Source organism: Arachis ipaensis, chromosome B06, assembly GCF_000816755.2.
Source record: "Arachis ipaensis cultivar K30076 chromosome B06, Araip1.1, whole genome shotgun sequence".
In the NCBI taxonomy this organism is placed as follows: domain Eukaryota; kingdom Viridiplantae; phylum Streptophyta; class Magnoliopsida; order Fabales; family Fabaceae; genus Arachis; species Arachis ipaensis.
In genome coordinates, this window is record NC_029790.2 from 114,180,818 (window position 1) to 114,194,865 (window position 14,048).

General features: G+C 33.1%; 2 protein-coding genes across 3 annotated transcripts in view; both read right to left on the bottom strand.

Annotated features, from left to right (window-relative positions):
- LOC107647335 overlaps positions 1–2,260 on the bottom strand; it is a 7,935-nt gene extending 5,675 nt beyond the window's left edge. Inside the window, exon 1 of the mRNA XM_016351417.1 lies at positions 2,092–2,260. Within this exon, the coding sequence (XP_016206903.1) occupies positions 2,092–2,260 (169 nt within the window). The remainder of the gene's footprint in view (positions 1–2,091) is intronic.
- Positions 8,539–13,285, bottom strand: LOC107604918 (INO80 complex subunit D). Of its 2 annotated transcripts, none has more exons than XM_016306636.2 (3): positions 12,923–13,285; positions 11,275–12,113; positions 8,539–9,105 (listed from the first exon to the last, which is right to left on the bottom strand). In XM_016306636.2, exons 2-3 carry the CDS (start codon positions 11,748–11,750, stop codon positions 8,856–8,858), a joined length of 726 nt encoding a protein of 241 aa, XP_016162122.1. In that variant the 5' UTR covers positions 11,751–12,113; positions 12,923–13,285; the 3' UTR covers positions 8,539–8,855. The 2 variants fall into 2 exon arrangements, with proteins under 2 accessions (XP_016162122.1, XP_020960488.1); XM_021104829.1 differs by having other exon boundaries at positions 11,275–11,773; positions 12,922–13,038.

Consider the following 14,048-nt stretch of genomic DNA (forward strand, 5'->3'; position numbering starts at 1 on the left):
TTATTGGTTAATGAGTTATTGTATATATAAAGCAAAATTCGAATACAAGATATAACCACTCCACTAACTCAAATTGATTAAAGTGCATGACTCTTTAACAATATATATATATATAAAAGAAACGAGAAATGGATAAGGGCAAAATCTAGTTTCTTCTTGGCTGAGTTACTTCCACGGTCCACCCCTTATTTATTTAATTTGGATCAACATGAAACAGACATGGGGAGGTAAAATTGATGTTGACGCCTACTTTCATCTCATTGAACCTTCGCAAGTAGGTCATACACATTCACATGATCCTTCTCTTTCTCTTTGAATTGATACATAATTCTCACCAAATTTTCTAATAAGCTAACTAGATTTTCCAGCTTTAATTTGTACAGTTTGGCGATCAAAATCGCAAATTTATAAGCCGAGAAGACAATATCAAGTCACTGCATTTCGCACTCACATTAATGACATTATTGCAATCTAATTTACATGAAGAAGAATATCCTTATGTATAAATTGCAATGTCTATATTATAATTTTTTTTTATAAATATAAAAAGTAAAAGCTTTATGCATTTATCTACAGATCAAAGCATAACTATATTTATATCCTTATAAATATCGTGAATTTGGTTTTCATCTTTAAATAAACGGGGAGAAAGGATTGGTCTTTTTAGGCTAAATTTTAAGAACATTTGGTTTTGACTCTTAGAAAATTTCATATTCACGTTAGTCCAAATATTTCAAAAAAGAATTAACAATTGATTTTACTACCTTAAAATTAGAAGACTGGATAAATTATTTGTAGAAAATATGAAGTTTTAACCAAAATGATTTAGACAAATCATTATCATTTTTAAGGACTTAAAACGAATTATATAGAGTGAAAACCAAACAAAATAATAGAGTCAATCCAACTTTTTAGGGAAAAAATTAGACCTAAATAAAAAAATATATATGTAAGGAGCAAAATCAAAATCTACAATATCTTTAAGGACGAAAATCATATTTAAACCAGAAATAAAAGAGTGATTATATATACATTTCACTTTTTAATTTTCATATGAAATCCTGAAATGTGTTAAACCGAGTTATAGAAAGGGGAGGTGCTGAACATCGATGTGGTGTCAGCCCCTAATGGAAATCGGACCGTGCGACACACATTGTGCAACACGGAGGGTCCGAGTTGTTGTAACGAAAACGGAGGGTCCGTGTTCTTGCATGGTGGACACACGGCGCTCAATCCTTGCTCTCCAGACGGTGCCCCAGATACCGAGTTGCTGGATGCAACAAAAACTCCCACCATCCGAGTTTAACACATTCAGCCTTCACTTTTAACCCCAAAACTCCATTGCTATCTTCATTTCTCTGCTGTTGGTGCATGGTGGAGAGTATAGAAAAATGTCAAAAAGAAATAAAATTAAAGATGTTGATCGTCCTGAGCTTCACATTATGCACTATTTCAGTTTACTAGATTATGTAAGTTTGTTTAAAATTTTTTTAATTTTTATAATTATAGTTATTATTGTTAAAAATTTAGTTGTTAATATTATTGTTAGTTTGTTAGTGTCTGAGGTTAGAAATATATATAGAATGAGTAAGATTCATTTTATTTTATTTTTTTATTTAATTTTTTCACTATTTTTGTATAAAAATTGTTATTGTTAGTGGGTTAAATATTATTATTGTTAGTGTGTTAACGATGATGCTATATTCTTGTTGTTGCAGTTTAAAAAAAGAAACGCAATTTTTTTTTAATTTGTTTAATATTTTTTTTATAATTTTTAGAATTTCGGAAGAAGAAGTGAAATATTAAAATATTTAGAAAATAAATTATACAATTAAAACCGTATTGTTATTAATTTTTGGATATAATTTATTTTTTGAAATATTTTATAAATTTTTAATTATTTGTAATTGTTACGATATTATTAAATGTTACTGTGATTAGAATGAATAGTTGGACATAGTAATAAATAAGAACTAAATGGTTATTAGTATTAATTTATAAAAGTGTGTTACTTTATTGTAGTTAATTGTAATTATCATTGTTAGAAAAGTTAATTATTATAGTTATTAGAAAATGACCCATACTGTGTACACTTCGCATAAAATGTCAACGGCTCAGACTCATACACCTGGTAATCTACGCTTCTTCGTATAGTATACTCTTTTATCGCTTTAATAACAGCTTCCCTAGAACTGAATTCCATCCCAACGGCAAATTCACCATCTGCAAAAAAAGGAATTTCTGCCACCAGAACAGCCATGCAACCAAATTAGAAAACACAAATATTTAAACATTTAAATATAAACGTAACACAAATTTTTACCGCATCAATTATAATAAAACCCTACAAACTATTTATATTTAAATAATTTACTAACAAATACTTATTTGTATTCAACTAAACTACTAACAGATAGTAATTTTAATTTAACTAATTTAGTAGTTATATTTACTTAATTTACTAATAAATTCCTATTTATATTGACTTAATTTTAATTTAACTGTATTTAACCAATTTAACAAATTTTAATTTAACTCACTTACTTATATTGACTTAATAACTTCCAACGTAACCAATTTTAACTAAACTAATTTACTAGTTATATTTACTTAATCTACCAATAAATTTCTATTTAAATTGACTTTATTTTAATTTAACTAAATTTAACCAATTTAACAAATTTTAATTTAAGTAACTTACTTATATTGACTTAATAACTTCCAACTTAACCAATTTTAATTAAACTAATATACTACTTATATTTACTTAATCTACCAATAAATTCCTATTTATATTGACTTAATTTTAATTTAACTAAATTTAACCAACTTAACGAATTTTAATTTAACTAATTTACTTATATTTACTTAATAAAATCCAATTTAACCAATTTTAATTTTATTGATTTACTAATAAATTCTAATTTATAATTACTTAATTTACTAAATTAACAGATAAATATTAACGGATATTTAACTATTTTACTACTTAACCAATAAGTTCTAATTTATATTTAAGTAAATCAATAACTCTCTTATAAATTTACTATCTTAAAGTTAAATACACCAATAGGTAAACAAAAAGAAATACGGATCGAGTATATTTTCAAACCTAAGTTAGCTACTTGGTCCAACTATCAACATAAATTAATAAAAAATTCTAATCTTTCGTATAAATACGGAGAATTACGTATCTGCATTGGTATAATCCGGAAACTTCGGAACACGCATGGCTTCCAAATCCAATACTCGCATGAATGATGGCTCCTCAAACGGCACATCGTTTGCCAGTGCAGTTGCCACATCAGACACATCCGGAGCCATAGCTCCGTCACCTTGAACCTCATATCCATCTGGACCAACAACTTCGTAGTTGCTTTCGAACTCTTCTTCACTGTTACTATTGTAATCCTCCCGTAGAATATTCCGATCGGCCTCAGATTGCTCAAACTCAACATACAACTCGATGAACGAGAGTTGACTCCGATTTTCAATATACATGGAAAACATATCTTGCATGCTCGCTTCGTCCGTTACATATTTGGTTTGAAACTGGACGAATCCACCAAACACTTGTATAGGATTTCTGTATAGAATACATGATATCCTTCTTGCCCTCTCAGAATGAATCTTTTCACAGATCACACATTTGAGCTCTTCAAATGAGATTGTAAAAGGAATCACCAAATCTAACGGATTTTCACAAACAAATGTTACTCCTTCAGATGTTTGTAACAAAATCTGACCAAAATAATACACCTTCAATAACACTCTGTCACTCATTTCTCTCAATCACATTAACAAACTCATAAACTTGAGTTTTGGATTTTTGGCTCCTTTACTAAACAAGTGACGAAACAGAGAGACTAAAAACCAGGAGGACCGTTGAAGAAGGAGACGAAGAAGATGAGATAGTGGTTGTTCTGATCCACTTTTCACCAACTTTTATTTAAAGTCCCAACCAAATCGGACCATGCGATTACCTTTACTGAATTCAAAAAAATAATAAAAAATTGCATGTTAGACCTCCGATTTCATAACACAACACAAAAAAAAATAATTATAGTAGCAACTCGGATGGTATGATTTCCATCATCCAGAATTTCAGCATCTCTTCCTCCTCAAATCGGACCAACCGATTTGCTGGACAAAATATGAAGCTCAAACAACTCGCACCATCCGAGTTGTTGGACCTGACATTAACAAAAAAGCTGCCCCACATATTTGTATTGCGCTTTCCGACTCCATATCCGAATAACACACAAAGCCTCCATATCAATAAAAATGAGCCTATACATTCAGACTAGAACTTTTAAAGCAGTGAATATGCAACAAAATAGTGAAAATACATCTCTTCTTTCTTGAGTAGTTGTTAGAGTAGCTAATGCAAAGAGATGCTTATGAAGCACTTCTAGTTTTTATTATTTTTTATCAAAGTTTTAGTAATGTTCTTATTTGTTGCCCTAATTGTCATGGCACTTGGCACATACCGTTAACGTGACAAGAAACTTTTTCTTCTTCTTGGAACTTCTAGTTTTTATTATTGGAAAAGTCTAAGAGCCAGCAATTTTATTAAATTTTGTTCAACATGTAGTCAGAAAAAAAAAATGAGTAATTCCACACCATTAGATAAAATTTCACATTATTAAAAATATCATTAATAATTACTTAATTACTACAAACCACAAAAGTTGCTGTCCCTAACACTCCTCTTTATTATTTTATTATAGGAAGTTGGTTTAATTTTCTATATATCTCGAATCGCACTATAGTACAGAACCCTTACGATGGCCCACTTCTTTTTCTTCTTTTGTTGCATTTATTGATCATAATTCATACCAATATAACGGGTATCATAATCATAATAAACTCAGAAAATATAGTTGAGCATGAGGTACTTTCAGCATGAAAAAGTGAAAAACTTTAAAACTATAAAATACCTTTTCACTAATTGAGATAGCTATAAATAAGGAAAGATTATACCAACGTTGAACAGAAACGGTATTCAAGTGTTACACTATTAGTAGCTATTATAAAACAAAATGCAATATAAGTACCTTTTTTTTTTTGTATTCTACTCCAGCTCGATAACTCGATAATAAAACTAGTAGTATAATCTCTGACAACTAGGTTTGGTTAACAAAGGCAGAATCTGTTTATTTATTTTTTCAAGAAGTGAAACCACACTTGATCAATTCAAATCATAGATTGACCTATTTAGACCCTAAAAACAAGAATCAAGATGATATATAAATCTCATTAGGATTATCTTATTACATCTTGCGGTTCAAGCCCATCATCATAAGGCAACATTTTTCAATACTCTAGTTTTCTACCAAAATCTATGTAAAAAAAGTCATGATCTACTAGTCAATCAAATAAGTGTTGGAAACAAGAGACTAAACTGGAGAAAGGATTTGTGTGTCTTATTCAATTTGTCTATTTAAGTTCTCTGGAATGATATAATATAGAAGGGTATTTATAGGGACTAAGAGAATCGTAATAATAAAGACGTAATATTCTATAATAAATATTCAAATATACTAAATAATTCTAATTGATCCTAATTGATCCTAATTATATTCTAATAATAAGATTCAATGGCACCCGTAACAAGCTAAGTGATCATGAGATGGAATGGCTCGCAAAAGTCAATTATTACTAGAACTAACAAGTGAATTCCAGGCATAAATTATTAAGAGAAGGGAGCATCTTCACTTCATTAAGTAGTATTTAGAAACTCTCTTGGGATACAAATATAAGAACAGTGAAACAATAGAGGCAAAGATAGAGACAAACAAAGATGAAGATCAATACCAAGAAAAGTGTGAAATTTTGTCAGTGTCCTGTCTCCATTGCTGCCCCTACTTTTTGGGAGGATAGAAAAACTTCGTTGCCTTTATACCTGTCTAAGCTACCAAATAGGTTTATGTACTCATTATCTCTGTGACTGTGTTTGTGTACAAGAGACAGTTTCGAAATGCTACCTTACAATGTTAAATGGTTCCACATCAACCAAATCCCAAATATAATGGAATCATAAAATTTGGAAAGAACCAATCTATTACTTCTTCACATGCAGTCAATATGTTCAGAACTTGAAATTCATATAATGCATGAGTATAAGAAACTTTTTGCACTATACTGCCTGCAAAATGATGAATTCTAAACAACGATAATCATCGTCCGTATGGCGGCAATTCATAATAGATATCATGCCGTTGAAATTGAACAACAGATGAGGGATGACATAGTCACCAACAAGGGCAGGCATAGAGCAATGCTATTACCTATGAAACACGGACACTTTGCTGAGTTGCCGTGTTTGCATGTCGGACATATTTCAGACACAACACTCACCGACACTCGTCTGACACGCGTATCTGCTGTGTCCAAACCGTGTCAGCATGTCCGATCTTATTCTTAATATATATTCTTAAAATAAATTTAGATATAGTATATATTATTATTTATTAAAATAAAAAATATTTTAAATACTTAATATAATCAAAATAAGACAATAAAAATAATTTAAAAAATTAATTTATATTTTAATATCAATAAAATATTAAAATATCATTACGATTTATCTAAAAAATACTTTATATTTTATATGTATACGTGTTTCCGTGTCATGTAAAATTTTAAAATTCGCGTGTCAACGTGTCGTGTCTCGTGTCCGTGTATCATAGACTATAACAGATGCACATAGGTTGATTGAGATAGTTGGGTCATGCGGTATGATGATGGATTTTATTACTTAGGAAAATATTAAGCCATATTTCATAGAAAACATCAAACTAAAAAAAGGAATTTAGCTACTTTCTACCTTAACGGATTCATTATACCGCTAGAGGCAAGACTAAACCACTCAATTCCCCCTGAAGGTACTGGACATAAGTCAATTTCTGCTGCCAATACCTAACACCCTATTTTGGAAACCTATAATCCCATGATGAATGCCAAACACAGCTCATTAGTGTACCAAGTTAACACATAAATGTGGCTCACGTCAATGAAACCAAAATTTCATCAGTCAAATCCACATCAAATTCATATTACTTGCTTGTCATATTCATTTAATTCCAACACAATATCATCAACATATCTAAACTAAATTTTCAACTAATACAAAGGCGAATTGGCTTAATCCACTTTACTTGAGCAATACAACTATTACAATGGCAACAATAAAAAATAATAGCAGAAGTCCTTTCCCACTTGGTGCTTATAAATAAAGAAATCAGATAACACTGGAGGGCTGTAGCGCTCTGCTACAGTGTCAAAACCAGAACATATATTTCTAGATTCTGTTTATAACAGTAGTGACAGTACTACTAACTTATATTCTTATGTTGTTGAGTTAAAGAATAAAACATAAAAAGCCTTAAAAGTCAATGTATGGACTATTTGGTCCTTTCAATTCATGTTATGCATCAGGATTTAAGTATATAACTATATATTCTATTTCTAACACTTTCGCTGTACATAGAAAAGGGAGCAGTTTATGCAATATGCTCAAAAAGAACATTAAAAGTATCCACCCATGTTCACCTACTTCTAAAAACCAGCTTTTATTTACTACTGAATGAATTTTAGCTCCTCTAAAGTAAGGAGCTCACTTGAACTATAAATTGAGGAATATCTTGATGACAAAATTAAGGGAGTGGATTCTGACAAACCCGGGCTTAGTTATGCATGTGATTTCAATTTATCATAACATCAATCATCGATTTTATCACTAAAAACTGAGATTTCACGTGTTTCCATTTTTCCCTCTAAAATAAATTTTTTTGCTTTAGAGGAGCTAAATCCCTTTTCAATAACAATAATACTTTTCCCTTTAATTGAAAGAAACATGAGGTATTTTCTAAAATTATTGTAGAAAATGTGATCACCCAATAGCACTCACAAACATTATTGCTAGAATGTGACTATCACCAAAATAATGGGGATTTGGATCCTCTAAAGTTTAAATTTCACTTTAGAGAGTAAAGTGTGATTTTCTACCTTTGAATATTTTCTCTTTCATATTTATTATTTGGTCCCACCTATGAAATCAATGGTGAGAGATCACACTTTACTCTTTAAAGTGAAATTTAAACTTTAGAAGATCCAAATCCAAATAATGGGGTATGTGTATTTTCTTTCAATCATATGTACTTGATATCAGTAGCATCTGAAATTCTGAATATACAACTGATCACTTATGTTAAAGTCAACAATTCAACATTTAGAAACCGAACAGGATCCAAGGAATTAGCAGACACTTATATTTCTTTATATTTTTTAAAGTGCTTAGTTGCAGTGCAAGAACCGAAATAACAAAACTGTCAAGCATATCCACTAATCCTTTTAAACATGTAGCTAGTCAAGAGAACTTTGAAATTGAATTGAACAGTTGAACCTTTCAGTTTCAAGTTATCATTTTGACATTCTTGCAACAGTAGAAAGTCTCTAGTGCAGTATTGTCAAATGATCAATAAGTCATTAAATGAACCCCAAAACTTTCAACATATCAAATGAACTAATTATGTCTTATTGCTATTCTCATAGATTCACAAAAGGATTCTTAATCCAAGTCAAGAAATTCTGGTTATTAGTAACAATCAACAATTGAAATATTGCAATGCTGCTCATAGGGTCAAAGTATGTGACTAAACAAGAAAAGAAAAAAAATTAATGACATACTTGGAATACTTATGATGTACAGACATATAAGTACATTTCTTATTGATCGTCATTCAACACCAAATCATTAACCAATTTCTCCCAGATACTGGAATATGCCCAACACCATGCAATGTCTTAGACAACAATCATCTTCTAAACAATAAGAAACTTAACCTTATTTCTTATTGAGTCTCAACTTTAGATACACCTGCTTTCAGTGCAACTTCTCGTTTATTTTGGATTTGGCGAAGAAATTCATTAATTACTACATGTAACCTCACATTAGGCTTCCGATTAATTGGAACATTATAGCCTGCCCTTTTTACAGCACGAAGAAGACACTTTTCACCTAATTGGTAATGAGTTGTGCAAGCAGCAGGAACCACAGACCTCAACACTGGTTTATTACAATATGAAGGCCCTGTTGGCAAACTGCATAGAGCCATAAACCTTTATCAGTAAATTTGTCTGTCTGAGAAAATGGTAATTATTATGAATAGGAATTAGGACAGTATTGTAATACATCAAAATAGAAAAGGACAAAGCATCAATTTTAAAATTACAGACTTTAAATTAAGAACATAGTACAAATTACAAACAAAGCTTCTCATACCTTGAACAGCAAGTAAGGATAAAAAACTCAAAGGGTATGTTTGTAAGTGAAGGCTTTGACGGGAAAGAGAGGGAAGGAATGAATTGAATTAGAAATCAGACTTATAATTAATTCTCAAGCCTTTCCAGGAGCTCCCTTCCCTTCCAAATCCTCAATTCACAAACACACCTTGTGATAAGGAAGTTGTCTCTATGGAATCTAGAAACTGTGTGGTAGAAGGTGAAGTGAAACTCTATGCATTTATGCTTCAATGATGCACAATTAGATCAGGAACAGAAGTCAACAGATGTGTTGTGAGTTTTTCAGGTGATAGTGATATTTCTGAATGCAACCAAAGAATAAACTATTTGCAAGACATTGTTGACCAATAAAGTGCAATGCTTGGATTCTTTGGTTGGCTTGAATCCATAAACTAGTATGAATAGCTGGTAAGCGAGAGTCATATGACACTACTGAATACAAAATAAGATACTCTTTTAGTAACCAAAGCAGCCATAACATAGTTTTCTCCAAGAACTTAAGTAAGATTGAGGTGGGCATAAAACGAACTGACCAATAGGATTACCATTTATAATAAAACTTTGGTATAATGGGATAATTATGAAAAGCAGTTGCATTTTCAGCCAATGAATGACAGAAATCAGGACAGCATTATATATATAAAAGCATCTTACATAATCTGTATTACTTTGTATGGGTTGTCTTTGTGCTAAACAAAATTTTCCAAATAAAAAATGCTCGACTTTTACCAAAACAAACAAATTAAGTAGATACTGATTATTAATTAAATCAAACTATGCAACCATCCAGGCCTTTGGGAAGAAAGTTGATACTACTGCTGGTTGAGAAAGAAGCCATCACGGCATCACCGCTGCCGCCAGTTGGCCCTCCTGCTCCGCTCTAGGTGGTTTTCCTTTTTCCAACTCTTCCCTCTGCTCTCTTTTCAAGACTGTTTCTGTTCCAATTGTTCAATACTCTGTTTCAGTTCTATTTTTAGTCTTTTTCTTGGCATTCGTTCTTCTTCCATTTCATCTCTAGTCAATCTAGATACTTCATTTGTTAGTTTAAAAAGCAAGATGAGACAACGTCTTTGGTGTTTCTTTTGAGTTTTTAGTATTTGACTATGCCATAGTTTGCACTTAAGCTCTATGTCTTTGTATTTTTGTGCTTTATGGCTTAATGTACTCTTTATCTGTTGATTAGCTGAATTAATTGCACACTGCATGAGTAAAAAGTTGCTTATATTGCTTAGATTTCATAATCTATTACATGTGCAGCTTTTCTACATTTTGTGGATATACATGTATTTTCAGTCCTATCTAACATTTCCACCATTTCTCACAACGCCATTCGCCATAATCCTATGGCGGAATTTTCGCTCTCCACCGTGAGCCGCCATTCACATTCAAAAACTATGCTGTAACGTTGAGGTGCACTATAGAGGGGTAAAGTGCACATTTTCAACACAAGGAAATTAAATATACATATTACCAGATACTTCTAAGTATCTACCATCAATGGTTTTACATTTGTGATAGAGACACTCGGACCAGTGACGACTCGAGGTGAGGAAACCTTGGAGACTAGGCGTGACATACTCAAATTAGTTTCCTTTCCCGATAGGATACCATGGGGATTAGTCTCCTAATTCTCAACAATTAAAACCTTGGATTCTATTTACCCTAAGTATTAGAGGAGCCAAATCCATCATCAGCAAGTGCAAAATTATGAAGCCACACTGAACCACAAACAAAGCAGGTTTCTTCCTCTGAGACTTCAACCCATCTTTTCCAAACCACACACGCATTATGATAAAAGAATTCCATTCATTGTTTGCTAAAAGAAAAAAGCGCAACATGAAAACGAACACAAAAAACAAAAGATTAAAATACAACTCTTCAACAAATTTCAAATTGCAAGAAAGCCTATCAACCAAAGAAAAAATTGCAAGAAAAAAAAAAGAAACTTGGGGGTAAAAAAGAACTCACTTTTTAGCGACGGTTCTGCATCCCCGATAGAGCTTCTGTTTCGGATCCGAAAGTATGTGAGCGTGACAGTACCGAGTAAGCGCCATAGCCTTAATCTTACATCCACCAAAAGCGCACCGAACAATGTCGTCTCCTCCAACTCCCAAAACGGCATTATTGTTCTTCTCATTGCCGCCGATTGCGTTGTTATTGTTCTCGTCGCCCAAAACGACAGCGTCGCTTACGCCGCTAGTTTCCTTGAAGGGGCTCTTACCGTAGGTCCAATAATACTCCTTATACTTGGACTTGATCTCTTCCATTAGAGCCCAGTAGTGCCCTCTGTAGCACCGTCTGAGTTGCCTCGTTCGGCGGAGCCGACGAGCGGTTACCTCGCGTTTACTCAGCACGAGTGTCTTGGCAAAAACGGCGTCGTTTTCGACTCCGTCCAGGGTCATTGGAGGAGGTGGAGGTGGCGGTGGCGGTGGAGACTCGTCCATTGGTGGTGGTGGCGGTGGGGCTGCCGTAAAAGTTTGGTGTGTGACGGAGGAAAGTACGGTAACAGAAGAGACTGAGCAGGGATTTGATTTAATTTGATTTGGCTTTTAATTATTGGGATGTTAATTTGGTTGTGTGGTATGAAAGTTCAGCTTTGTAAGTGGAAAATCTATTTTATCGTTAAAAGCTTGGCCAACTGTCTTATCAGTTATCACCCTTATTATTGGCCTTATGGGAGACTGACCGACCGAGAGTGGGAGGGTTTAGGCTTTAAAACTGAACGGTGATCGAATCGGTAATGTTTTTGGATCATTAGATTACTAGTTTAATCGGGTGAATCACTAATTGAACTGATTGATTCGGTTCTATATGAATGAAAAAAAAATTAAAATAGTTAGAAATTTAAAATACATATATCTTCACTAGTCTTTTAACAACATTTAAGTTTCAATATAAAATAGCAATAATATAAGAAAAATATAAATTCAATAACCATATCAAAACAACAATTTTTTTACAGAACCTATTCCGTATCTAACAATATAAATTCACAGCAATAATATAGTACAGTAATTAACAAATTTGAATAATCTACCAAGAATTAATAAATTATAATCAATAAAATATAATCAGCAACAATCAAGAATCAATTGAATCAATTAATCAACATCGGTTAATCAAATTATAATCCAACCATTAAATAATTTAAAAAAATAAAAAAAATACTTGATGACAAAAAGGTAGAATGTAGGGGTGACAAAACGAGTTGAATTCGTCGGACCGATCCACTGAACTCGCTAAAAAGGCGGGTCGAACTAGGATTTGGAGCCCGCCAAATTGGCGGGTTTTGACGGGGCGGGCGGGCCGGTCCGCCGGGTCGAAGATTTTTTTTTCCTTTTCTTTTTTATTAAATAAAAAAATTATTACTATTATAAAATCAAAGAATGTGGGTAGAGAAAAGGACTGTAATAATATAGAACAGCACCAACACTATAAAAACAACTCAATTCATAAAGCCTATCCACTATCCAACAATATACATTCACAAAACAATATAAAAACAACATCAACACTATAAAAACAGCAGCTCAATTCACCATAATCATATAAAACAGTAACAAATCAACAGATTATAATCCAATAATGAATAATTAAAAAAAATTAAAAAGCTTACCTGATGATGTGAAGGCAGAATGCAGGGGAGAAGAAGGAGACCAAGCACGGCGATGCAAAGACTAGCGAGGGGGGAGGCAGCAGCGATGCAAGCCCCACCAGATGAGGACGCGACGACGACGATGACAGACGCATAGCGGCACAGGAGCAAGGAGATGCGACGACACAATGAAGACAAGCCACGGACGGAGGCGACGACATAGTGCCGGAGATGCACAGGAGCAGGGACGAGATGCAGAGGAGCCGGCGATGTGGAAGCAACCGTGCGGTGGCGGTGGGCAGTGGCAGATTTGTGAGTGTGAGAGAGTGAGAGGGAGGCTCTAGCTCTGGAGTGAGCGGGGTTGGGGTTGGGATTGGAGTTGGGGGTTCCTTTAAGCTAGCATTAAGGTTTTAATTTATAACAAAAAAAATCTTGAACCAGTCCGGATTTTTTGTTTGCCGATTTTTACCAGAATCGACCGGATCAAATCGGTTTTTACCGGTTTTTTTTTTTTTGTCTAGTGCCTTGCTTTGCCCAAATCGGTCTCGTAACTAATTCATCAATTTTTTTGTCTTGCCAACCAGGTCGGTCCAGTTCTAACAACTATGATTAGAATGTTAATTTGGTTTCGTGTGGTATAAAAGTTCACACAATGCTGATGAATATGGTAATAGAGATGTAGGGCTGGGAGCAAGAAAAAAGATAGAAAAGATTACAAACACAATCAAAGTAGATGACTTAGTGATGCGGAATGACCTTGGACAAGCAAATTGTCCAGTTGGGAACATTAAAAAGAATGTTGAAATAACAATAAAGAGTAGAAAAAACCTTGAGGAATCAAACTCAGGAAAGGAAGGTACACTGGTGGAAGATACAAATTTTATGTTTGGAGGGATTGAGAAGGATTTTTAGGTTTCTGGAGACTCAAAGAAGAAGGAGGGGAGCCCATGTGGTCAGAAAAGGCTAGGGAATAGTTGGAAAGAAGACATGGCAGAAAATATATTCACATGGAATTTAGCGGTAGAATCAGGAGTAGTTCAGTATAATGAGGAAGAAGATATTATGGCCACTATTCAAGTTCAAAATGAGGCAATTGCACAGAAAAAAAAAATCAAGCAAAACAAAAGGAGAATGCAAGAAGTGCCTA